This window comes from Dipodomys spectabilis, unplaced genomic scaffold, assembly GCF_019054845.1.
Source record: "Dipodomys spectabilis isolate Male_0828 unplaced genomic scaffold, ASM1905484v1 ptg000147l, whole genome shotgun sequence".
Lineage (NCBI taxonomy): Eukaryota > Metazoa > Chordata > Mammalia > Rodentia > Heteromyidae > Dipodomys > Dipodomys spectabilis.
In genome coordinates, this window is record NW_024870824.1 from 15144225 (window position 1) to 15168224 (window position 24000).

Below are 24000 nucleotides of genomic sequence, written 5' to 3' on the forward strand. Positions count from 1 at the left end.
ATGAAACAAACCCACCACAGACGGCATTCTCAGTAGCTGTACTGTTCAGAGCTGAATTCTGCAGCTTATTAGATTCGTCTATCCTGAGAAAAACATATGCAAGCTGACTTGGTACTACAACTTGGAGGTCTCTCAACTCATCTCTCCACTGTAGCATACCAGAAGCATTTCTGACTCAGTTATACTCAGAGTAGTTTGTATCTTCATTTTAAGTCTACAACCCCCTTTCTGTGAACAATTCTAGCTCCTCTAATCTCTCCCAGAGTGTTCACTGGTATAACTTTCAATTTTATTCTAGTCCTAGACTCTTTTTTTCTGAGATTTCCTCCCAATTTTAAATATTCTCTTAAATGTCCATGTAAAAATTTTTAATTTTTTTTATTGTCCAAAAAGCAATTTCATTCATCACTTGGTGGCCTTCACTTGTCTGTTTAGTATATAAACCAGGTTCAATTCAGAGCTCCAAAATTATCTCTAAAAATCTCAACAATGATAAAATTAAGCCATCCATAATTATACCCCATAGGACTTCCAACGTTTTTCATTATCCAGTTGTACTTGCTATGAGCTAGCTAATGAAGAGACTGGAGTGACGGTGAGGGTAAAAGGAAACTCATCTCTGCAAATGCTGGGGGGGGGGGGATGAGGGGAATGCACAGGGTGGCAGAAGCACCAGGTGCAAATGCGGTCTCTCAAACTAGCAGCCTCAACACCCTATGGGAGTATCTTACCAATGCAAATTCTCAAGACCCTAACCCAGACCCACTGGATCAAGCCATCCCACAGATTCTGATGTGCTCATTGAATGACAGACCACAGCCAAGATTCTAGTAATAGCTGATTGGAAATAACTGTAATTGGCTCTATTGATTTCCTTCTAATCTCTAGAAGCACATCCCACTTACACATGAGTTCTCATTTATCATTTATGAGTATGTTTTCATTGCTCTGCAGGGCTGGTGGTTTGGTATTAAACTGGCTAATAAGCAGCAAGCATGCACCCCTGCTGGCTGCCATTCACTGGTCACAGGAATATTGCGTGCAGCAAAGAGCTTAACATTCAATCTTCTTTGCCATTCTGCACTCAGGAAACAAGCAAGGGGAGGGTCCAGAAGTGTCATTTGACACTGACAACAGAGGCTATTTTTCCCTTGTATCTTGTACAAAAGAGCCCAGGCACAAAGACTAACCCAAGAAGCTAGTCTCTATGCAGTGGAGCTGGACAGAAAGGTGATGCTGACAGCTGCCTTTGCAGACTCCAACTCCAGCCTCATGAACTCATCTTTGGCTCACCTCCACTTTGCTGGAGGTTACCTGCCCTCTGACTCCAAAGACTGGAGGACCATCATCCCTGCTCTCTTGGTGGCTGTCTGCCTGCTGGGCTTTGTGGGGAACCTATGTGTGATTGGCACCCTCCTCCACAGCACTTGGAAAGGGAAGCCACCCATGATCCACTCTCTGATTCTGAATCTCAGCCTGCCTGATCTCTCCCTCCTTCTGTTTTCTGCACCTGTCCGCGCTACAGCATACTCCAAAGGTATTTGGGATCTAGGCTGGTTTGTTTGCAAGTCTTCGGACTAGTTCATTCACATGTGCATGGCAGTGAAGAGCCTGATAATTGTTGCAGCTGCCAAAGTGTGCTTCATGTATGCAAGTGACCCAGCCAAGCAAGTAAATATCCGCAACTGCACCATCTGGTCAGTGCTGGGGACCATCTGGGCCGTGGCCAGCCTGTTACCCCTGCCAGAATGGTTCTTCAGCACCACCAGGCAGCACGCAGGAGTGGAAATGTGCCTCATGGATGTACCAGCGGTGACTGAAGAATTTATGTCAATGTTTGGTAAGCTCTACCCTCTCCTGGTATTTTGCCTCCCCTTACTTCTAGCCAGCTTTTATTTCTGGAGAGCTTATGGCCAATGTAAAAAAAGAGGAACTAAGACTCAAAATCTCAGAAACCAGATGCGTTCAAAGCAACTCACAGTAATGCTGCTAAGCATTGAGATCACCTCTGCTCTTCTGTGGCTCCCAGAATGGATAGCCTGGCTGTGGGTATGGCATCAGAAGGTTAAAGGCCCACCACCACCACAAGGGTTCGTAGCCCTGGCTCAAGTACTGATGTTTTCCATCTCTTCAGCAAATCCTCTCATTTTCCTACTAATGTCTGAAGAATTCAAGGAAGGCTTGAAAAGCTTGTGGAAATGGATGGTGACCAAAAAGCCCCCAGCTGCCTCACAGTCTCAGGTAACACCAGCTGGTAACGTGGAAGCTGTTCCTGACAAGGTTCCATCTCCCGAGTCTACAATATCCATTCCAGAGAAGAAAACCAACTCACCCAACTCTGGCAAAGAGAAACCTGAGAAGGCAGAGATTCCCATCCTTCCTGATGTAGAGCAGTTTTGGCACGAGAGGGACGCCACCCCTTCCATACAAGACAATGACCCTATCCCCTGGGAACACGAAAAGTGATGAAATCTCCAAAGAAAATCTACAATTTGTTGTCTTTACCGGTACCACTGCTTACTGAGTACTGCTGACCTTAGTGCATAAAGTACAATAAAATTACTATTAGGAATTACAAGAATGCTTCACCTTCTGCATTTTAAAATGTATAATGTGGTAAGTCATTTATTATGTGATAATTATGCTTCAGAATTAAAACCTGGGTGTCCAAAGAATTCGCTGTAGAAAACATTGGTTGTGTAGAGATGCTGTTGCCTGTGACCAGAATCCAGATGTTTGCTCAGCAGGGTCAGTGGCTTTTGCACCTTAGGCCCAGCCCTGTACTGTGCTGGCTGGAGTAGAATTTTATTCCTGAACCCATGGATTCTAATGTTAAAAGTTTATTTCTCATACCCAAAGCTCAAATTAAAAGAGTTTTGCAAGTGTAAATTTTCCTTCCTGCTTTAAAAAAATGTTCTTACTTGATAGCACTTGAGTTTTCCTGATCAAAGTTTACTGAATAGGGACTACTGCTTTATGCAAGTTGGGAGCCATTGCAAACTATAGCTCGATTGGCTAACTTTAACTCAGACTTCGCCTTACCCTGTAAAGGCTGGTTCATTTCCACTGAAAAGCAAAGATCCCCACCTTTCCTCAGGGGAGGGGTTTAGCATGAGAGGGAGCAGTCCCTAAAGCCTCTAAAAATGAAAGGTTTTGCAGCTTCAAGGTCTAAACATTGTAACAACCTGACGGTCTATAGTATGATTTAAATATTTTTAAATCTTCTAAAATGCAGGAAAGTAATTATCTACAATAATGCCTTTTCTCCCAAGACCAACTATAATCTAGAGTTAATGATTCAGCCTTAAACATAAAAGAGTTGTAATTGTTCCTGCTAAGTGGTATCAACTTTATCTGTACCAATGAATTTGAACCCTGCCCAACTTTGAAGATATTGCAGGGCTTCTAAGTAATGAAGAATAACAAGTATTTTGGATAAAGTATGAGAAAAAAACCAACAAAGTGACACTGTTCAAAAAAATGTACTCTCTATCTGACTTATGTCATTATAATCCCTTTGTACTACACCTTCAAAATAAAAAGTTAAAACATTAGGACAGAATTTGGCTAGTAGAAAATAAAAATCGCAATGGTAATGAGGAATGAAAAGCAATAAAAACCATGTTCTCTGTACCTATAATTATAGTAAAAGTTGAACAAGCAAACTGCTGCCTCATTTTATAGTAAAGTAAAATGCATCTAACAAAACATTATGGAACATCTTCCATTATTTGTTCACCTTAGGATATTTCACCTCCACCCAGGAAGAAAAATTCTTCTAAAACAAACAAGATAGTGAGAGATTATGTCTGCTGTTCTTAATGTTAGGTCTGAGATTGTGTTTGTTTGCTTTCCATAAAAGGTCATAGTTTGTTTTCAACATGGCAAGATATAGTTTTCTTTTGACTTGTTCTTTATAAATTTTACTTAAGTTCACATTTTCAAAAAAAGAAGCTTAATCCAGGAATTCAAAATGTTATTCTCTGACACCAGTTTTTCAAGGATTACATTTAAATTGTGAGATACAACTTAAGAATTTTTATGTCACTAGAAAACATGAAAACCTGCAGGGTTTGACATTTAAACTTGTAAAGAGATAAAAGCAATGTTTTACTTCATATAGGTGTCAGAGACTTTGATCATTTCAAATTTATCACTTGGAACAACAGGGCTTTATGGGGAGATATCACAGGTGAATTGCAGACAAACACATCAAGAAGACACACTGCAACCAAGTATAATTATAAGGAACCTTTCTTGAAGAACTTGATACAATCATAACTTGCTACCTTAAGAAAATGTGAATAGGCTAAGTTTGATTTGCAACTTACTTGAACACTGAAACCCAAATATGTTAAAACAAAAACAGTAAATAATAGATGTCACCAAGTCATTTTCTTCACTCTTCTATACTGTAAGAAATGGCATTAATGAATGAACAAACAGTACTATGTGGAATTTAGAAAACAAAATACAGTGGTGTAGAACTCTGACCTTTGCAGGAAGTCCTGTTTCTGTAATGGCTGTATATTTTTTGGCAAGTACTTCAAATTTATTCATTAAAAAAATCAATTGGTGAATTCATAAAAACAAATTTCAGAAGGAAAAATATACAAATCCTATTCAAGTCCTATTTCTCAATTTTGCAGGTTGAGACCAGTCTAACCCACCAACGTTAATTTCAATATGTACCGCTCAGAGTTTCTAAAGCACTTAGGTTTTGTTGCATCCCAGTAGGTGTGAGATAGAAGAGAAATTATCCTCTTAACATAAACGTATCTTCTAACGCATTTACTCATTTGGCATGCAAAGACTTATTTATATGAGCAAGCTGAGAGGATCCAACAATAAAACAGGATTTTTTTTTTAGTCTGGGGAGGTAAAGCTAGAAAAAAGTCATTAGGAGTCAAAGCTAAGTACACGGTGTGGTTCACAGGACAAACTGAAAGGTTGCCAATAAAGCACAAGCCATTGATGTTCACAAAAAAAAAAAAAAAAAAAAAAGTAAAACAAGGAAATCTTCTGCTCTTGGCAAAAGGTATTATTACCAAGTCTTGAACACCAATAAGAGAATTCTCTACAAATTTCTTCCCCTTTGTAGTAGAAAACAGTATTCTGCCCTTAAAAACTACTTAATATTCAAGTTCAGTCAACTTTGGTTTATAATGAAGACTTTATAAATTGTGTAACATTAATCATATACAATCCACAGATATAAAAAGGGTTGGTTCATTGTAGTTCAAATACATAAACAGAACATTCAAACATTTTAAAATTAAACTTTAGAAACAAAAGTTCAACATTCAAACAGGAGGAGAGTTTACAGAGAACACCCAAGAAGGTAATTTTTGTTGTCTAACCCAGGATATTGGTGAAGATCATTCAATGGCGAATAAAAGATGTTTAACCAGTTCTACTCTGGCTAACACATTAGGTATGAATGTGGTTCCATAACTGAGAAGAAATTACTAACTATATCTTCTCTTAGGCTAAACAAGACTTGGCCTATAATTCAGAAGGGATAATCAAAGCACATAAGTGAACATAGAACTATACTTTAGAGACAAAGTCAAAAGTATGTCCATTATGGTATTCTTAGCCTCTGGAAGAATTCAATTTTCAGTGTTTTTTTTTTTCACCCACTTTAAAAATCAAAACAAACCCCAACTTAGGTTTTCTTAAGAGTCTGTGGCATGTGCATCTTGTGAGTTCAAACCACAAATGCTCCTATGTCTTGCATGTGTAACACTGCTAGAAAGAACATCACCAAGTCACTGACTTCCACATCTTATAAAAGGATGATTTTTAGCTTCAAGATTTCAGATTTATCAGAGACAGCCTATATTTGAGTATGTATGTCAGTCATGCCACACAAAGAAAAGCATAAATATTTCCAGAGTGTTCTGTTCAGAAATGGTTTGTAAATGCTTCTCCTTCTGTTCATTGGATGGTTTTGCAATAGGTTGACTAATGCACATATGAAAAAACTCTGAAAACTGGCCATGCAAGCATTTTGATTAATAGATACCCCGGTGGAAGATTATTTAGAATTATTTTGTAGATCGTCTAGTGGGTTCTGATGCTGTAGGAGGTGGGGGTGGACCCCGGCGATCCAGGTCATCAACGTAAGCCACGATCAATTTACGCCTCTCCTCTGGTACACAGTCCAATACTAAATACCGTTTGTCATTTTGCAAAATTTTTTCTACATCTTTCAGGTGCTGATCTGACTCTTGGATTAGCTTTTTGGGTCTGAAATAAGAAAAAGAGGTCCAAGAATTACTGACTGCTGTTCATTCATCTTTCAGAGATGAGCTGGAAATGTCCATCTAGCTCCTAATTGTGTTTCCATTTTTTTTTTAAAGAAAAATTTCACTGCAGTAGTCACCTTTGTAGTCACCTCAGCAAAGACTAAAAGGAGTGAAAGGGCCTCAGAAGCTGAATTACCCTCCCACCCCTACTGGTGGTCCCTCCAGATCAGGGCTGAGGGAGGGTGGGTAATCTTGCCCATTCTGTACCTGTTCTGTGGATGAACAGAGGACTTCAGTCTGCGAGGCTGCCAATCCCAGCATCTTTCACAAGCTTTCACTTTCACATCTTTCACTAAATTAACTATAAAAATGTAGAAAGAAGTCTTACTTCGCATCTAATTTAAAAGCCCAAGCTGATAAAAACATTAAGGATCCTGACCAAAAAATCCAAATGACAAAATACCTAAAAACCACACTCTCAGCACTATCTATCCTCCCGTGCACCTACCCTTCATTAAGATATTTCATATTTTCTTTAAAGGGAGAAATGCTGGAGGATGAAACAAAAATGATTTCTTGCATACTGATTGGAAAGCAATGCAAAATTGAATTCCCAATAATTACGGAATGGTGGAAACTACTGGGTATGTTACAAAGAAGTCTTGTTGGAAGGTTTCTGATTTTATATTTTTTCAGATTCAAATGGATCCAGCAAACTGCTTTCCTCTGAGAAAAATTTTTTGCTAAGCTTAAGTAGATTATTTCAGGCATTAGAATGGTCTAACCACACTGAACAGTCTTCAGAGGAGGCAAAGAAAATTGGTAGTGAATTATTGTTTTTAAAGTCCTTCTTTTGGGGCATTAACATTACAAAAAGAACAAACCTTGAGCTCAGTCTGGTCTTATCAATTACCTAAGCATATGCAAAAATTAATCCTTCAATAGGTGCAGAAAAAATATCTGGTAATATAATGCCCTTTCATGACTTTAATTCTCAATGCATTAGGTAAAAGGAGAATTAAAGGCCACCCATGACAAAACTATAGCTAACAGCTAACATCAGCATAAAGTTGAAAGCTTCTGCCTTATGGCAGACAAAACATCAGGGATGCCCTCTTCCAGCATTTCTTTCCAGTACTTACAGCAATTAAGCATGAGAAAGAAAGACATTCTAACAGAAAAAAAGTGAATATGTATTTATTTGCTGATGATTTTTTTTTTTTTTTTGCCAGTCATGGGGCTTGAACTCAGGGCCTGGGCACTGTCCCTGAGCTTCTTTTGCTCAAGGCTAGCACTCTACCACTTGAGTGCCACTTCTGGCAAATGAGATTGCATCTAACTAAAAAGCTTTTACACAACAAAGGAAATAATTTACAAAGTGAAGAAAGCCTATAAAATGGGAGAAAATGTATGCAAATCATACATCAAGTAAGGGGTAAATATCCAATATATGTGAGAAATCAAAAGAATGAAAGTGAATACCCAATTTTTTAACAAATAGGCAAAGAACTTGAGCAGACATTTCTTAAAATATGACACAAAAAGTACATGAAAAAATACTCATCATCACTATTCATCAGGATAGTACTCAGCTCCTTAAAGCTGTTTGTTCAATACTATAAAAACTATGCTGATTCTATGCTCGGAGCCTCTTAAGGTCATTGATTACTGAGGATGTGGAGGACTGAGCTCGAGCTTGCAATAAATGACTTTTTTGTCGCTTACATTGATCTTGGTTTCTGGTGGTCTTTGGGGGGTCGGGATTCTGAGCACAACATCACAGCATATGTTGTTTGTTTCCTTGATGATTTCCATTTCAACTGAGACGGACTCCTAGAATAGTTTTGACTGATATTTCTTCATAATGGATGTCTTTTGAGAACTATCCTTGCTCATTTACTAAATGGATCATTTGTTCTTTTTTCTTTTCAGTTTCTTTTGAATACTTTCTACATTATAGATATTAAATTCAATATTTATTGAATAGTGAGTAAAGATTTTCCCCCATTACATGGGTTGTTTCTTGATATTAGTCATTGTTTTCTTTTTTCTTCAGAAACTTTTTAATATATGCAAACCTGAAATGCTATAGTAAAGCTCTTGTTACAATTAATCCACACTCAAAAAAAGGAAAGCATGAATGGTAGGATAGTAAAGCAGGGTCACATGAGGGTGAGCAACAACAAGAGAGGGAAGATTCTAACGAAGACTATGAATGAGGCAGTTGAAGAAGTTCATTTGGATGAGTAAAAATAGAATAATGAAATCCACATAAATTGTTTTAAAAATGAGGAATTAATAAAGGAGAGTAATAAGGGAGTAAGGTTGGTAAGGAATCATCGTATACATGTGTAGAAAGGTCACACTAAAACCTCTTTACAACTAATATTCTATACACAAGATGAAAAGAAGGGAAAAAAGATGAGAAGTGGAAGGAGGAGGCAGAGAAGGAGAAGAAGAAGAAAAAGAGGAGGAGGAGGAGGAGGAGGAGGTGTGAGGAGGAGGAGGAGAAGAAGGAGAAGGAAAAGAAGAAGAAGAAGAAGAAGAAGAAGAAGAAGAAGAAGAAGAAGAAGAAGAAGAAGAAGAAGAAGAAGAAGAAGAAGAAGAAGAAGAAGAAGAAGAAGAACAACAACAACAACAACAACAACAACAACAACAACAACAACAACAACACAACAATTCCTCTGGAAATTCCTCAAAAAAAAAGTATGCCAGTGCAGGGAAACCAATGCAACAGCAATATACACAATCATGTTGGAAATGATCTGTAAAGCTTTGGGGGGTGAGGGGGGAGACAAAGTAGAAGAAAAATGAGGAAAGGGGTAAGAAGTTTGACAAGAAATGTACTTATTACCTTACTTATATAACTCTATCTGTATATTACCTTGACAATTAAAAAAAAATCCACTAGGAAAAGAAAATCTTCCAGGAAAAAATTGTTCTGGATATGGTGTTCTAGATGTGCCTATTTAGATCTATCTCTGTATTAATACTCTGTCTAGTTCTTATAATGAATAATGAGAAAAGAAAATATATGAAAAACATATGATGCCAGAGCCTACTGGCAACGAATTCTGAATTAGGGGGCTAGGATGTGGAAAAATAGACATAAGGCAAAGGATGGGGTCGGGAGGTCTGCAGCTCAAGACTGCAGCACTGTTTATTTTTAACTTTCCCTAATATATACTATTAGAAGAGGTAACATAAGGTTACAATAGTCCAGAAAAACAAGGAAAAATTCAGTAAAAACAGTACAGTAAAAACAAGATAAGGTCAACTGGTAGAAAGTAAAACAAACTCTGCAGACATAGCAAAGCAATCCCGGACACCTGGTGTTTTTTAAGTAAGCCAGTTCTTTGTATGTGTCTTCAAGTGAGCACTGGGGTCAAGATGACCTTTAAACTTCCAACATCTCCCCCGTCTTTGTTTAAAGAAGTGAACCCGCCTGTCTTAGGTTGGGTGGATCACCTTGTTTGTCTTACCATCATCGGGAACTTTTTTAGAGTGAAGCTGAAGGCCCTGTCTTAGGTTGGTCAGACTGGCACCCCCTCTTACCCGTCTGTGGCTGTAGTTTTTGGGGGGGGAAATTTATTTATATGGAGCTGGATCTTATGTAGCTGGCTGGCTAAACTCATAAGAGAGTTTTGTAGTGTAAGTATAATATAAGGAAGACATAGAAAAACCATCAGCAAAAACATTTTTAGGCCAAGCAATGACATTAGCAATCCTTTAACATAAGTCAGGGAAGGGATATAGCGTTGAAATTGTTTAAATAGTTTTTTAGCAGATTTTGTCACTTTAGAGTCCAGAGGTAGGGCTTGTGTAGTAACCTGATTAAGATAATGGGCAGTTTGTACATTTTGTGTTAGTGCCACGGCAGCTGACGAAATAAAGGCCAAAACATCAGCTACAAGTAGCCCAACAAATCGACAAGGGCACATTAGTCTTAACACCTGAATGTCTGAATCTTTATACCAAGTTTTAGAAATATTTATAGGAAGCATAACAAAAGATGGTTGTTTAACAATGAGTATGGATTTAGTTATGTTACTATATGAGCAATTAGTAAAAGAACAATTAGAGCAGGTAACATTAAAATAATTAACTTTTACAGAAATATTAAATGGTCCATACATAATGACATAGGGTGGTGATACACAATTCATAATTTTTTAAAGGATGAATTGGGCCAGGTTATGTTGTTGAGTGCAGCCATCAGCATCCAAACATGATGTTGAGGATGCCCATTCATCCACCACAGTCCAAGATTGTACTTATTAGTAAGATTAGCTCCAGACCAGTTTATTAATTGAGAGTTAGTTTTAGAAATATTGGTAACAAATGGCTGTACATGCCTGTACCTTATTGGATGAGGCTCTTTTGTAGATACTACTATTTGTGAAGAATTAATGTAATGGGGTATTATATAGGATGGAGTAGAATTTGTATGAACTGGGTGCCCAGTTGGTAAAGATGTCATCTGTATATTATACATTTGATTTTTGTCTGGGATGATGGGCGAAGATTTATCTTTTGTAACGTTTTTAAGCTGACTACCTAGCCGGGAACCTATAACCTTAGTCTATTTTACAAAGAGGTTACCAGGGTTAGATGTTATTAAGAACAATATTTTAACTTTTGACAAATATATAGACATTTTTCCGGCTACAGCACTGTAGCTTGTACTCTGGTTTGTAAAAGAATCTTTAGGAATGTGACCTCTAGTGATCCTAACAATGTCTAGGTCACCTGTGTAGGCCTTTAGACAGATATTAATAGAAACACACACTCAGGTTTACAAACTTTTTCTTTGAACAGATAAATTTTATGTAGCTGGAGTTAGCTCAAAAGTTACTGTCAATTAGGGCTTTTGGCACATATAGGGGTTGGGAGTTAAACCATCCTCCACATTTTATAACTTTAGCTTTTTAGTACTATCACAGATTACTAACAAGTTTTTGTCCCTACAAGGTAGATAGTCATGGACATTAGACATGGTTACAAACTATTTTTTCATGATCTCCTGGCTCTGACCAATTTTTGAAGGGCCATGCACAAATGACTCTAGGATCTGACATTTTTTTCATCCAAGCAATGGCTTACTGCCTCTGGATGTTCCTTTGTTGCTCTTGTCCCAGGAATGTTTCTTTTATACTGAGATAAATGTCTCATTTGTATTTTTTTTAGCTGCTCACTGGACTTGAACTCGGGGCCTGAGTGTTGTCCCTCAGCTCTACACTTCAAGGCTAGCACTCTGCCGCCATGAGTCTCAAAGCAACTGTTTGTTTTTTTAGCACTTTGTTGGCTGAGTAGAGGTGACAGTCTCACAGGGACCTTTTTCTGCCTGGGCTGGCTTTGAACCAGTTTGTAGATCAATGAGTCTTATAAAAGGCCACTTTACTCCAATAAAAGTAACAAGGTGGTTAACATAGAAGTAGCTTTTAAGCATGTTCTTACCTGAAACTTATTAAGAGTCAAAGTTACATCTGACAAACTTATAAGAATCCTCTGTGCTTTGCTCTGGGCTTGTTGGAAATTTAAAAAGCCTATAAGAGCAAACTGAAATAGCAATTAAGCAATTATTTTGGTAATCCTAATTTTTCCACTTTGAGTCAAATGTTAAGAACAATTTTACTTTTAAACTTTATATCCAGAAATCCACTCCTAATTTTTTAAGCCTCCTATTAATCTCTTTTATTATTTTATATTTTAGTTTTTAGTTGCATTTTTTAAAAAATCCCTTAAAATCTTGAGGCCAAGTGTCACTCATTGTTTTTTGGCTGTTTGTTTTAAGAGAGATATACATTAAAACTTTTATACTTAAATGATAATTTTTTCTTAATGCAAGAATTACGATCACCACCACTGTACCAAGAAGTTAGACTTAACACCTTTATGACTTTTAAAAACATATCCTAATTGTAGAACATCATTGAAAGCAAGTCACAATATACAAATACATTTTTAACCCTCTTTTTAAGTCCAAGGGCTAGTTTTAGCAATACTAATCAGATCATCACATCACTAATTTTTACCATCATGTTTCTAGTATTTATCTGTAGAGAAAAAGGATAGAAGAAAACTGGGCCACTTGGCCCCTCTTATTGAATGGGCAGGCACCTAATCTCACTCTTTAGGGTAAGATGAACTGCGTTTGTGCCAGCTTGTCCTCTTTTACCATGTGTGGACTCCTCCCATGGCCCATCCTAACATGTATGACCAGCTGAACTGCCCTTTTGCCTGTTTACCCCTTACCCCTAAAGATAGGTCTTTTGTTAGCTTTTAAGTTTTTTCCTTTTCTTATCTCTTGGTTTTGGAATGAAAATACACAGTTTTAGACAGACAGAACAGGGAATGTCTTTGACAGTGTTAAACAAACTTTTATATTTAAACTTTTAATATTTATCCCCAAATTTTAGCCAAGAGAACTAAATTTTAAACAGCCAATGTATTTTTGTTAAGCCAGATAACTTGATTACAGTGTAATCAAGTTTTTTTTTTTAAATACCAGATTTTTTTAATTTTTTAAGTTAAAGAATCTTTAAAAAGTCACTTAAAACAATGTGAAAATTTTTTTAATTTTTGGTAATGTCCAAACCTCATAACCTTTTGAATTTTAAATTTAAACTCACCTAATTGTTATAGTTTGCTGATAATTTTTATCTTGAGCATGTTTACAAATACATACAAAATACACACAGATCTTAAAGCACTCAAAAATCAAAATCAATTGTATGTACATTTAAAACTGGTACTAATTCTAAAACAGAACTAGACAACAACCAAAGGCTGAGTTGGGGGCTTATGGGCCCCCAGTTTATTCCTACCTCAGAAAGCATAGAACAGAAAACACACCAAAGTAAAAAAGACAAACAAGTGGCCACAAAGACAAAATCAGGTCTCAGTGAATGGGGCAACATCTCACCACCATTCACAAGTGGGACTTAAATCCACTTACCAGCAGACTCAAACCCCCTCTACTCACCTCCAGAGGATTTTTCTTTTAGATTCCTGTAAACGTTGACCCAGTGGCCTTCTAAGGTGGAGGAGAACTCCCAGTCATCTTGGGGCAAGGGAAAGAAGTCCCTAGCGGCTGTCCCCTCAGACTGACAGGTTCTCCCCCATACTCAGACCCCCTGGGCCAAGGCCCAAGGCTAAGATCTTGCTGGTGTCACTTGCAGGTGGTCAGTAGCAGTTTTATCTGGCTGCCAGTTCTCCCTGCCGGCCCTTTTAAGTTATTGTTAGATCCTCCAGGTTTCTCACCCCCCACAACCCCCACCTACTTCTGGATCCAGAGAGGGTGGAGGAAGTGGCAGTGAAGGGTAGAAAGGGGGGTCAGTTTAAAGTGTAAGTAAAAAAGGAGCTAGAGAGAAACATATTAAAAGGGGTGTTAGCCAGTCTCCTCTGGGCTCTTGCATCAGGATGAGTCTGAGAGAAGAAACATTCCAAGAATTTCAGAATACATACACACAAACATTGAGACAAAACACATTTACAGCATGCGCATTGTAGACTGTCAGACAGAAAGCGCTGGACTACAGACGAGCCTGAATGTCTGCACTAGTGGATAGTTTACCCTGATGGGGATCCCGGAGATGTCTCCCACTGGCCCAGTTGGCTGTCTTATAGCATGTTCGCCAAGACCTCTTGCCAAACCCAATACAGAACCTGCAGGCTACAAAGATACCAGACAATTACAAAGCAGCAATGTTTTAACTTATAGGCCATTTGCATCATAGTGTCCCTGAATCCTTTTTTTTTTCTTTTTTTTTTTTTGTTTTGCTATGTTTCTAAACTAATGGTTCCTTCCTCCCGGAACCAGGGGTATACTTCCTCAACAAAGTGAAAGAAACATTCTAACTGACTCTGTCTAACTTTCACTCCTTGAGCGTGAAGCATATTCTTGAGAGCCTGCACATATAGCGTGCGGCTGTTACCTTGCCCCATAATTTCTTACTCCCGACTATACTCTCTCCCGCTCTCTATTTCTGGACGTCCTCTTACATTAGCGGGGTCCTCTGCCGTGATCCCAGGCTTTTAGGCCCCTGTTCGGCGCCACTTGCCAGAGCCTGCTGGCAATGAAAGGGAATCCTGAGTTAGGGGGCAAGGATGCGGAAAAATAAAGACATAAGACAAAAGATGGGGTCGGGAGGTCTGCAGCTCAAGACTGCGCACCGTTTATTTTTAACTTTCCCTAATATATACTATTAGAAGTCAAGAGGAAACATAAGGTTACAGTAGTCCAGAAAAACAAGGAAAATTTCAGTAAAAACAGAGTGCAGTAAAAACAAGACAAGGTCAATTGATAAAAAGTAAAACAAACTCTACAGACATAACAAAGCAATCCCAGGCACCTGGTGTTTTTTAAGTAAGCCAGTTCCTTGTATGTATCTTCAAGTAAACACCAGGGTCAAGATGACCTTTAAACTTTACTGTCGGCTCCCAACAATATGACAGGGAAAAGTTGGAGAAATCAGCTATAGTTCTACCAGCAAGTGGACCCTGCTGATCCACAACCCTACTCATGCCCTGTGGTAGGAATAATTAACCCTCTCTACTTGCTCAGACCCAATCCAGTTGTGGAGCTACTCATACTCAAGGCAAGGAGAGAATTAGAAACTTCCTTTGTGGTCCATAGGAAATACAGCAGGGGGGGGGGGGGGGCGGGAATCGTATGAGCAGAACTAAGTGAGAAAGGAAGCAGTGTTGAAAGAATTTCAGATCACTAGATGTGGGAAAGAGGGAAGGAGACCTGGTGGAAATGTCCAAATTCTCCTAGAGTCTGATGAAGGTTTGACTTAATAAGGTGTCTTAAAATTTCTAGGACTGATCAGAGGAGTCTCTAGCATGAATGACCCACTGTGAGGGAGTTCACAAGGCTGCGATGGAAGGTGACCCAATTTCACATTTTGTAGCCTGAGGTGCACATGTTTGTTTTTCACAGCATCCTGGAGATGTAGTGATCAGTCTCAAGAATCATGAGTCACTGGCATCAGAAAATCATATAAAATCAATTCTCTTAAATCAATCATTTTTACAGAACATTTAACATCATTACAGTGTATAGAGAACACAGGTATAAGTCTCCTTTTGACAAATGAGAGCTGTGTGGGAAAGTTGGAGTATTTGCCACACATCAGGCTCATTAGAGACACTTTTTCCATATATACAATGGGCATAGGGTGCCATGTGCCTTTTCCTATCTTTCTGCAAGAATATCTTCACGACTTTGGGAGACCAGACATGTACTATCACATTGTTATTTCTGTTTTCTGCAGAAAGTATGTAGAAGTAAGAGGTGACTGGAACAATCGATAGCAATGATATACCTAGGGCTATCTTCCCAGAGACCCTGCTGACCTACCTGACACAGAGTGGTAATGGCTTTAAGGACAACAGCTCTGAGACTCTAGTTGCTTTTTTCAGTTTTGCTTCTCAACTGTAACCTATCAACTAAGACTCATTCACTGGTCTGTGAGAAAAGATATAAAACAGGTATTCTGTGTTCTCTCCGGGGGCTGTAAAGTCATAAAAGACACCTACCTCATTCATACATCACAATAGATCTTCCCACATCAGTAGACATGGGGACAACTAGATCTGATGTACCTTTCTAGGTACAAATGTGTGAGGAGGGGAGAGGAGAATGAAAGTTCAGGTTCCAAAAATAGAGAAAACGTAAAGCTTTCAAACAATTGAATTTTTAAAAAGAAAAGAGACTCACTCAAGAAGGGGGAAAAAATGAGGCTTGGACAAAATACACGTGAGCCTAATTTCATAGTATGTTTTCTTCTTTGATTTGGTCTTTCAATTTTATGATTTGTTTTAGTGCCTCTGGGTTTTGAACTCAGCACCTAGTGCTTTCCAGACAGGTGATCTACCAAACACTTTTTCATATTTTTTTAGAAATACTTTTATAAACAAAAGCAAAGAATAAAAGCCCAAAATAAAAATGGAAAAGACAAGGAGAAATTTCCCTGAGATAGTAAATCTGTAAGTCAAAGTTAAATATTGTGCATAATGTAAGGAGATGAGGCTCATGAACAGAATACAGTACACTTCTTGTGATGAACAGATGAGTGAAACCAAAGGCCATTATCTTTAGTGAGAAAAGCCAATGTCAGAATGCAAAGTGCTTAAACCATTGTAGAATCTAAATGAGGATGACAATAATAATGATGATAATGATAACAATATGGGATATGACTGCAAAAGGGCAGAAAATAGGAATCAGCAAGAGAAAGGATACGAAAAGGAAAGGATATTGAGGAGGTAAAGAAGATCAAGTAGTCAAAAGCTCAACATAATGATCCACCCAGCATGGAAAGTGAGGGAAATGTAGGATATGGAAATACAATGGAGTATGTAAATGTGTTCAAAGTACACTATACACATCTGTAGATTTGTCATAATTAGTAATATATACTCATTGCACAATGAGTGTACACTAATGTACACTAATTTTAAAAAATAATTGTTTCAATGGAAAAGCAGAATAGGAAAAGAGAAAGAGCAGAACGATCAAAAGTATGCTGGAAGCCACACCGAGAAGGCTCACACCTTTATTTCTAACTATACAGGAGGCTGATAGTGAGGATCATGGTTTGAAGCCAGCCTGGGCAGAAAAATTCTCAAGACTGAATCTTTAAAATAATCATCAAGAAGCTGAGTCGAAGGCATGGCAGATGGGGTAGAATACCAGCTAAGCAGCAGAAGGACTTGAGTTCAAACACATACTGAAAAATTAAACAAATGCAGTGGCAGAGTGATGGGAAAGAGGAAAGAAAGAGGAATGGGGCAGTAATAAAACACAATCAACACAGGATTCTGTATTGCCCAGACTTGTAGACCTAGCAGGTAGGATATTCCCATCTACCTGACATTTATGCAATGACAAAGTTCTCTCTGCTTCTTCCTGATATCTGGTCCTTTTGCAATGGCAGGAAGCCATTCTGAAAGATTCCTATTTGAGTCTTCAGCTTTTAAACTTAAAGTTTCATTTGAGAAACTGTTCCATGTCTAGGAAACCTTGAGTTTGGGGGAATTGAGGTCAAGGAAGTAGACAAATTAGAGGAAGAGAGGGAACATGCAGGCCTAAAATTCATGGTCTCCATGTGAAAATGGAAGCAGGTAAATTGAGGAGATTGGTGGGGTTGGGAGAGAGAGGAAAAAATGATGAAAGGGATGACATTGATCAAGATGCATTCTACTCATAAACTGATATATTGAATTGAAATTCCTCATAAACTGATATATTGAATTGAAATTCCTTTGTACAAATACTTAAAGACAATGAGTATAATAATAAAAATAATATACACTTGTATTACAAAAACAGTGAGAGAAGAAAAAAAAATTTGGAAATGAACTGGACAATTTGGAAGGGGCCTGGAGAGGAGGGAAAATGGGAGAAAAATGAGGGAGAGGTATCAAGTTAGACAAGGAGTGTACTCACTACCTTATGTAGGTAACTGCAACCCCTCTGAACATCACCTTGACAATGAAATTAAATTTAAAAAGACAAAAAAGACCAAAAGAATTTAAGTTCCTAGAGCTCTCTCTGAGATTCAGATTCTTTAAGTGAATGAGGAACTCAAGTATATATTTTAATAAACACATGTATTACTAATTCATCTGAGCATACATTTATTTAAACATTACTTATACTGAAATGTATTCATTTATCTGAAATAACTGTCCAAGAAAGGACATTTACTAGCTTCAACAGCACAGAAACCAAAGTTGGAAGATTAGACACTAGCATGGCTTCTGCATAAAGATGTGACCCTTACAAATTCATGACGTGCTCCATATTTTAAAGTCAGAGTTCAACAAAGTAAACAGCAGGTAATGGACACTTGAAAGGGGTCGTGTGGGGTTGAGGAGATGGGAGTATATGAATACAATGAAGAAGCAGAGAGAGTACAGTCAAGAAATCAATGTGTATCCTCCAAAAAAGAAGAAAAGTGAGGGGAGAAGTGGTTTGGGAGGAAACGGTGAGAATGTTTAAAGAAAAGTGACATTTAACATGCATTTTATTCATAAACTGTTCTGTTTAATGGCAATCCCCTTGTAAACTTACTTAAACATAATAATAAAAAGGTGGAATAGTTTAGTCACTTTATTGAATGAAATATTTATGATTATCTGTTACACTAGGTTTAATTTTATCTAGCCGAAATTTAAGAATATTTCTCAGACTATCATCGATCAAACCATTGAAGATAGGCAGAAATTGCTACCTTCTCCAGCTTTCAGTTTGGAAAGATTCTATAACCTGTCAATTCCATCTTCTGTAACAGAGATGGAATTTTAAGAAGTTGATTTGAAAGGATTCCAGTTGATGATGGCATTCAGGTTGAAACAGAGTTACAATCCAGGCTCTAAGAAGAGGTAGCTCAGGCAAAATTCAGCACCGACCGAAGTGATTCAATGCTAAATCTTCTTGGCTACTTCTATAAAGAAAGAGAGAAGGAACATTTTAAATTCTTTGTGATTATACCTAAGTCATCATAATGTGGAGGTTTCAAGGAACAGAAGTGCAGAGATCTCTGTTCTTTTTCTCCAAATTACTAGATCTTTACTATTCTCTATTGCTGGAGATCATTTCCCACATCTGACTACTGGGTTTTCCAACCTGCACATCTCCCCAGCCCTGACTCAGTCTTGGGACCTGCCCAGTTCCCAGACAGGAAAGGAATAGAGATGGAACTTAGTTCTAAAGACACAAGAGCCAATTTGAGGGGGGGGGGGGGGGGTGTAAATACACAGCTAGTTTTATTAAAGGAAACATGAGAAAAATGCATAGGAAGGAAAGAAGGCTAAGTTTTTAGACTGCAGGGCTATGGAAGGAGGTCCAATGGAAGAGTCTCAGACTCCACACCTGAAGGAGTATCATTGCACTATCACCAAGCTTCGGAGACAAAGTACATCACCAGTGAGGTCCTTCCATAGTACTAGACTAAGTTGTGATGAATTTCAGAGTTCTCAGATTTCCTGATCAATTATAATTCCTGTCATTTGCCAGCATGTGGAGATTTGAGCTTCTAAATAGCTTTAGAATCTTACTATAGTCTGCCTCTCCTAAGTCACATTGAAGTAGACTATCTGCTACAATTACATAAAAAGGCTAAGTAGCAAATGTCTTCTAAAAGTGACCATTTAAAGGGAAGGTAGAAATGAATACTTATACTTTTAGAGACACTACTTAGTTGGTCTAGGTTTTAGGCCTACATAATCTAGGTTTTTTATCCTTTCCTGCTGGTCTCTTATTAAATTGGAAGAGCAGTGCTTAATAATATGTTCTTACAATTTATGGCTGCAGAAAACACATTCATTGCTATAGGTTCTGCCGTCGGATGCACAGATTGGATCATATTGCCTGGTGCACGCGTACAAATGGTTTTCATAGACAGAACAATCCAAACCCTAAACATAGAGAAGCAACACAGAATTTGTCAGATTATTTTATTATATTATTTTTGTGCCAGTACTGGTTTTTTTTTTCTTTGTTTGTTTTTTGTTGGGTCCAGTCGTGGGGCCTGAACTCTGGGTCTGGGCGCTGTCTCTCAGCTCTTCAGCTCAAGGCTAGCGCTCTACCACTTGAGCCACAGCGCTACTTCCGGCTTTTTTTCTTTTTGCTTATGTGGTGCTGAGGAATCGAACCCAGGGCCTCAGGCATGCAAGGCAAGCGCTCTACCACTGAGCCACCTTCCCAGGCCCAGTACTGAGTTTTGAACTCTGAACTTTGAGCTCTTACTTGGCTTTTATACTGCACCTCCACTTCTAGAAATTTGTTGGTTGATTGAGGTATGATTCTCTTGAGATATGCCTTTCAAACGGTACCCCCAGCTCTCAGCCTCTTAAGTAACTAGGACTACAGGTATGAGCTACCAACATCAGGTTTATCAGATGATTTTAAATAAAGTATTATATATATATATATATATATATATATATATATACATATGTATATATAAGGTATCACTCTTCATATATATTGTACATAAAAGTAGAGCATTTTCAGTCATAAGGTTTAAAAAATAGTTGAACTCTACAAATAATTGTTTATTTCAGTCATACAAATGGATAAAGGTAATTAATTTTTTATTAGTGCCAGTATTGGGGCTTAAATTTAGGTCTTCACACTCTTACTTAATTTTCCACAAAAGGCTGGTGTTCTACTATTTAAGGCACTCCTCAATTTTTATTTGTTTTCTTCACAATTATAGATTCTCACAAACTTTCCTGCCTGGGCTGACCTCAAACTATGATTCTCAGATCTCAGCCTCCTCATTTGCATAAACAACCACCACTCAACAAGATGAGGGTCATTTTAGAAGTGATATATGGTACTTCCATTTCCTTTCATGCTAATATCAAATCTCCCCCATTATTTTATAATATAATGTATCAAAAGACTTCATTCCCTATGTCTTTCTCTCACTACTTATCTATTCCCATATACATGCTTTTGCATATACATGTAAAACGATATACAAATACAGATATAGACCTTAATTTGGTCTTGGCACTATGAGTAATTTACTTAAAATGAGCAATAGTGTATATACTTTGCTAAATACGCCATTAAACTTCTTTGTGAACTTTCTTCAGTTGCTGAGAAATACAGTTATCTCCACAGCTCTAATAGCTTAGTATATGAACATATGAGAATATCCCATAATACATTCTTAATAATTAAGTATTCTTATTCTAACTCCTCTTGTTTTTTTAGGCTGAGTGCTGGTGGCTCACGCCTTTAATCCTAGCTACTCAGGAGGCTGAGATCTGAGGATCGTGGTTCAAAGCCAGCCTGGGCAGGAAAGTCCTTGAGACTCTTATCTCCAATTAACCACTAGAAAACTGGGAGGGATGCTGTGGCTCAAGTGGTAGAGCACTAGCTTTGAGCTGAAGAGCTCAGGGCCAGTGCCCAGGCCCAGAAGTCAAGCCCCATGACCACCACCACCAAAAATAATAATAATTCTATTTAACCAATCACATTCTAAAATGTTTTAGGTTTCTGCAATAGGTTATGCCCTCTAATGGAATTATTTTGATAATACAATATCTGAAGTTAGATTAATTCCATTTCTTGATGTTTATAAAAGAATAATACAAAGGTGAGTTTTTGTTTTGTATTTTACTTTTCTCATGACCATTCTACTGTACATTTTATTTGGTGACATTTTCTATTAAAATTTACATTATAAGAAAGCTAGATGTTTACATTTTACAATATAAAAATCCTCTATTAACTTACCATTTGATGAGGATGCGCTGCATGTGTAAAAGAAGTGTCTGTAGGAAACACAAAAAATGAAAGGAAAAATGAGGAAAATAATATACCCATATGTACCTATATTTCTAAGTGGAAAGAGTCTATATTAATTATTTTACATAATCATTAGCCTGGTATTTATAAGCATTACAAGCATGGTAGCTCTGCTTTTGCTAGGTTTTTCTTCTTGTTTTTTGTTGTTGTTGTTGTTGTTGTTGTTGTTGTTTTTAGAGACGAAGTCTCTCAAACTTTTCTGACTTCAAACTATGATCTCAGTGTCCTGAGTAACTAGGGTTATAGGTGTGGGCTGCCAGCACCCAACCAGTTACTTAATTCTTAACTTAGAGAAACATCTTGAACTTTGAGAAAGAGAACTTGTCAGGGGAAGAAGTAACAATGAGTTCTCTCTTTAAGCAAGTTATTGACAGAGGGTACTGAGATGGCAATCAGAGTGTAGAGGAATTCTAGAACTAGATGTTGTTACTTCTCATACCTTCCAATAACAATTGATTTGGAACTCTAAAATGCAAAAAAAAAAATACATTAAATTTCTTTATTCTATGATAAACAAAAATATATGATAGACTACGTATTCCTTCTTAATTTCCTTTTTGGAGTTAGGTCTCACTATGGTGGCCACACTGAATTCCCCATCATCTCAAGCAATCCTCCTGCCTCAGCCTTCTGAGTAGTTGGACCTGCAAGTGTGTGTCATCATACAGAGCTTCTTCGACCTATTCTAACTCACCTCTTTGTCTCCAGGTCTCTCCAATAAAAAGTGAGCAAAAGACAATTCACTGTTATAATGTGTAAGGGACATTTAAAACATGTCCTAATTCATTCTGTCTGTGAGACTCTTCTATCCAATTTATTATAGAAAAGCTGGAAGTAGTTCTGTGGCTCAAGTGGTAGAGTACTAGCCTTGAGCAAAAGGAGTTCCAGGAGGTTGCTCAGGCAGTTAAAGCCCAAGACAGGCAAAAATAGATAGATAGACAGACGGACAGACATCCCACTGGGTGTTCTGGATGCAGTCTGAAATCCTAGCTACTTGGAGGTGAAAATTAGGGGATTTGAAATCAGCCATGTAGGGCATGGAGTTGAGTCAGGGCGATTCATGAAATATCAGTTTGGGAGCTTTACAACGTCGGTGCGGGGGGGGGGGGGGGGGGGGGGGGGAAGGGGGGAAGGAGAAGGATTGGGATTGGGGGGGAGGGGGGAAGGATTGGGATTTGGGGGGAGGGGGGAGGCTGGGAAGGGATGTGAAGGGTAAACCAAAGGAGGAGGCTGCAATGCTTGGTAAGAAATGTACGCATTATCCTGCCCATGTAATTCTAACCCCTCTGTACAGTATGTTCACAAATAAAATTAAATTAAATTAAAAAAGAAATATCAGTTTGGCCAATGGCTGGACATGGTGGTCTGCACCTGTGACTAAGGGAAGCACAAATAGGAAGATTAACATCCAGGCTGAACTGGGAATTTAAGCAAGACCCTATCTTGAAAATAACAAATCCAAGATAGAGTGGCTCTAGTACGCACATACATAACTGAGTTCAAACCCCCAGTTCCCTTCCCTAAAAAAGCTCACCCGTTTTGGATTATGTTAGATGTTTCCTACATTCCTTCTCTCCCAGGCCTGGAAAATTCACTCACCAGAATGAAGAGGACACATCAAGGCAATGATGCAAACAAATTTCATCCATGACAAGGAGACAGTCATTCTTATCAAGTCTATGGAAGAAATTTTTAGTAATGCTTAGGCCATTTTTCTCCATGTAAATTGTTACAAGTTGAAGAACTGGCTACCCCATAAAAAAGATATTTTTAGTTATGCTGGCCTCTTACCCCAATTTTCCAACTCAACAAATAAAACAACATATATGTAGAAGTCATCCTAGATATTTGAGAGAAACCCCATAAAAAGTCCTCATTGTACATGTAAGCATACAGTTGGCCTAACCACTAGACAGTATTTGAGAAAACATTCACATTAGAGTCCCAGGTTTTCCTTAATAATAATAAAAAAACATGCAGAAATCTCTTCTGGAAAGGAAGAATGTGGAGAAGTCTTTATACCAGTGTTATAGTCTAGAATTCCACTCTAGAGTTCCCATCTCACCTACCTGAATTGGAGAAGAGAGAAGAAAGAACAGCAGCTCTGGATAATAGTCTTTTGGCCTCCTCAGCTGCTTCCATCCAGCTGAGGAGCCTCTTTTATTAATCTTGGTAAGGAACTCGATGGGTGTAAGATTGATTGCCCATCAGAGATAAGACAGAGTGGTTTAACGTGTTCCCAGCACAGGATTTCAAGTACCTCAGTACTTATCTCTTGGAACAATTTGATCTAACGTATCTAGACATATGGGGAAAAGGAAAGCAGGCAACCTGTACTTAGAGATTCTAAGATAGAGAAGAGATAGGAAAGCTTTCCAAACCACTGAGTTAGAAAGGGCAAAAGAATCATTTTTT

At 38.0% G+C, this 24000-nt stretch overlaps 2 protein-coding genes across 2 annotated transcripts; one reads left to right on the forward strand and one right to left on the reverse strand.

Annotated features, from left to right (window-relative positions):
* Window positions 1-1233: 1233 nt before the first annotated feature.
* Window positions 1234-2466, forward strand: LOC122118048 (G-protein coupled receptor 151-like). Its single transcript, XM_042691898.1, is given in 1 exon segment — window positions 1234-2466. A coding segment is annotated over 1 exon segment (1233 nt).
* Window positions 2467-18371: 15905 nt separating this feature from the next.
* On the reverse strand, window positions 18372-23699 carry LOC122118245 (acrosin inhibitor 1-like). The gene is made up of 5 exons (XM_042692215.1): window positions 23655-23699; window positions 23185-23262; window positions 21514-21551; window positions 19561-19679; window positions 18372-18706 (listed from the first exon to the last, which is right to left on the reverse strand). Exons 2-5 carry the CDS (start codon window positions 23249-23251, stop codon window positions 18661-18663), a joined length of 270 nt encoding a protein of 89 aa, XP_042548149.1. The 5' UTR covers window positions 23252-23262; window positions 23655-23699; the 3' UTR covers window positions 18372-18660.
* Between the last annotated feature and the right edge of the window lie 301 nt (window positions 23700-24000).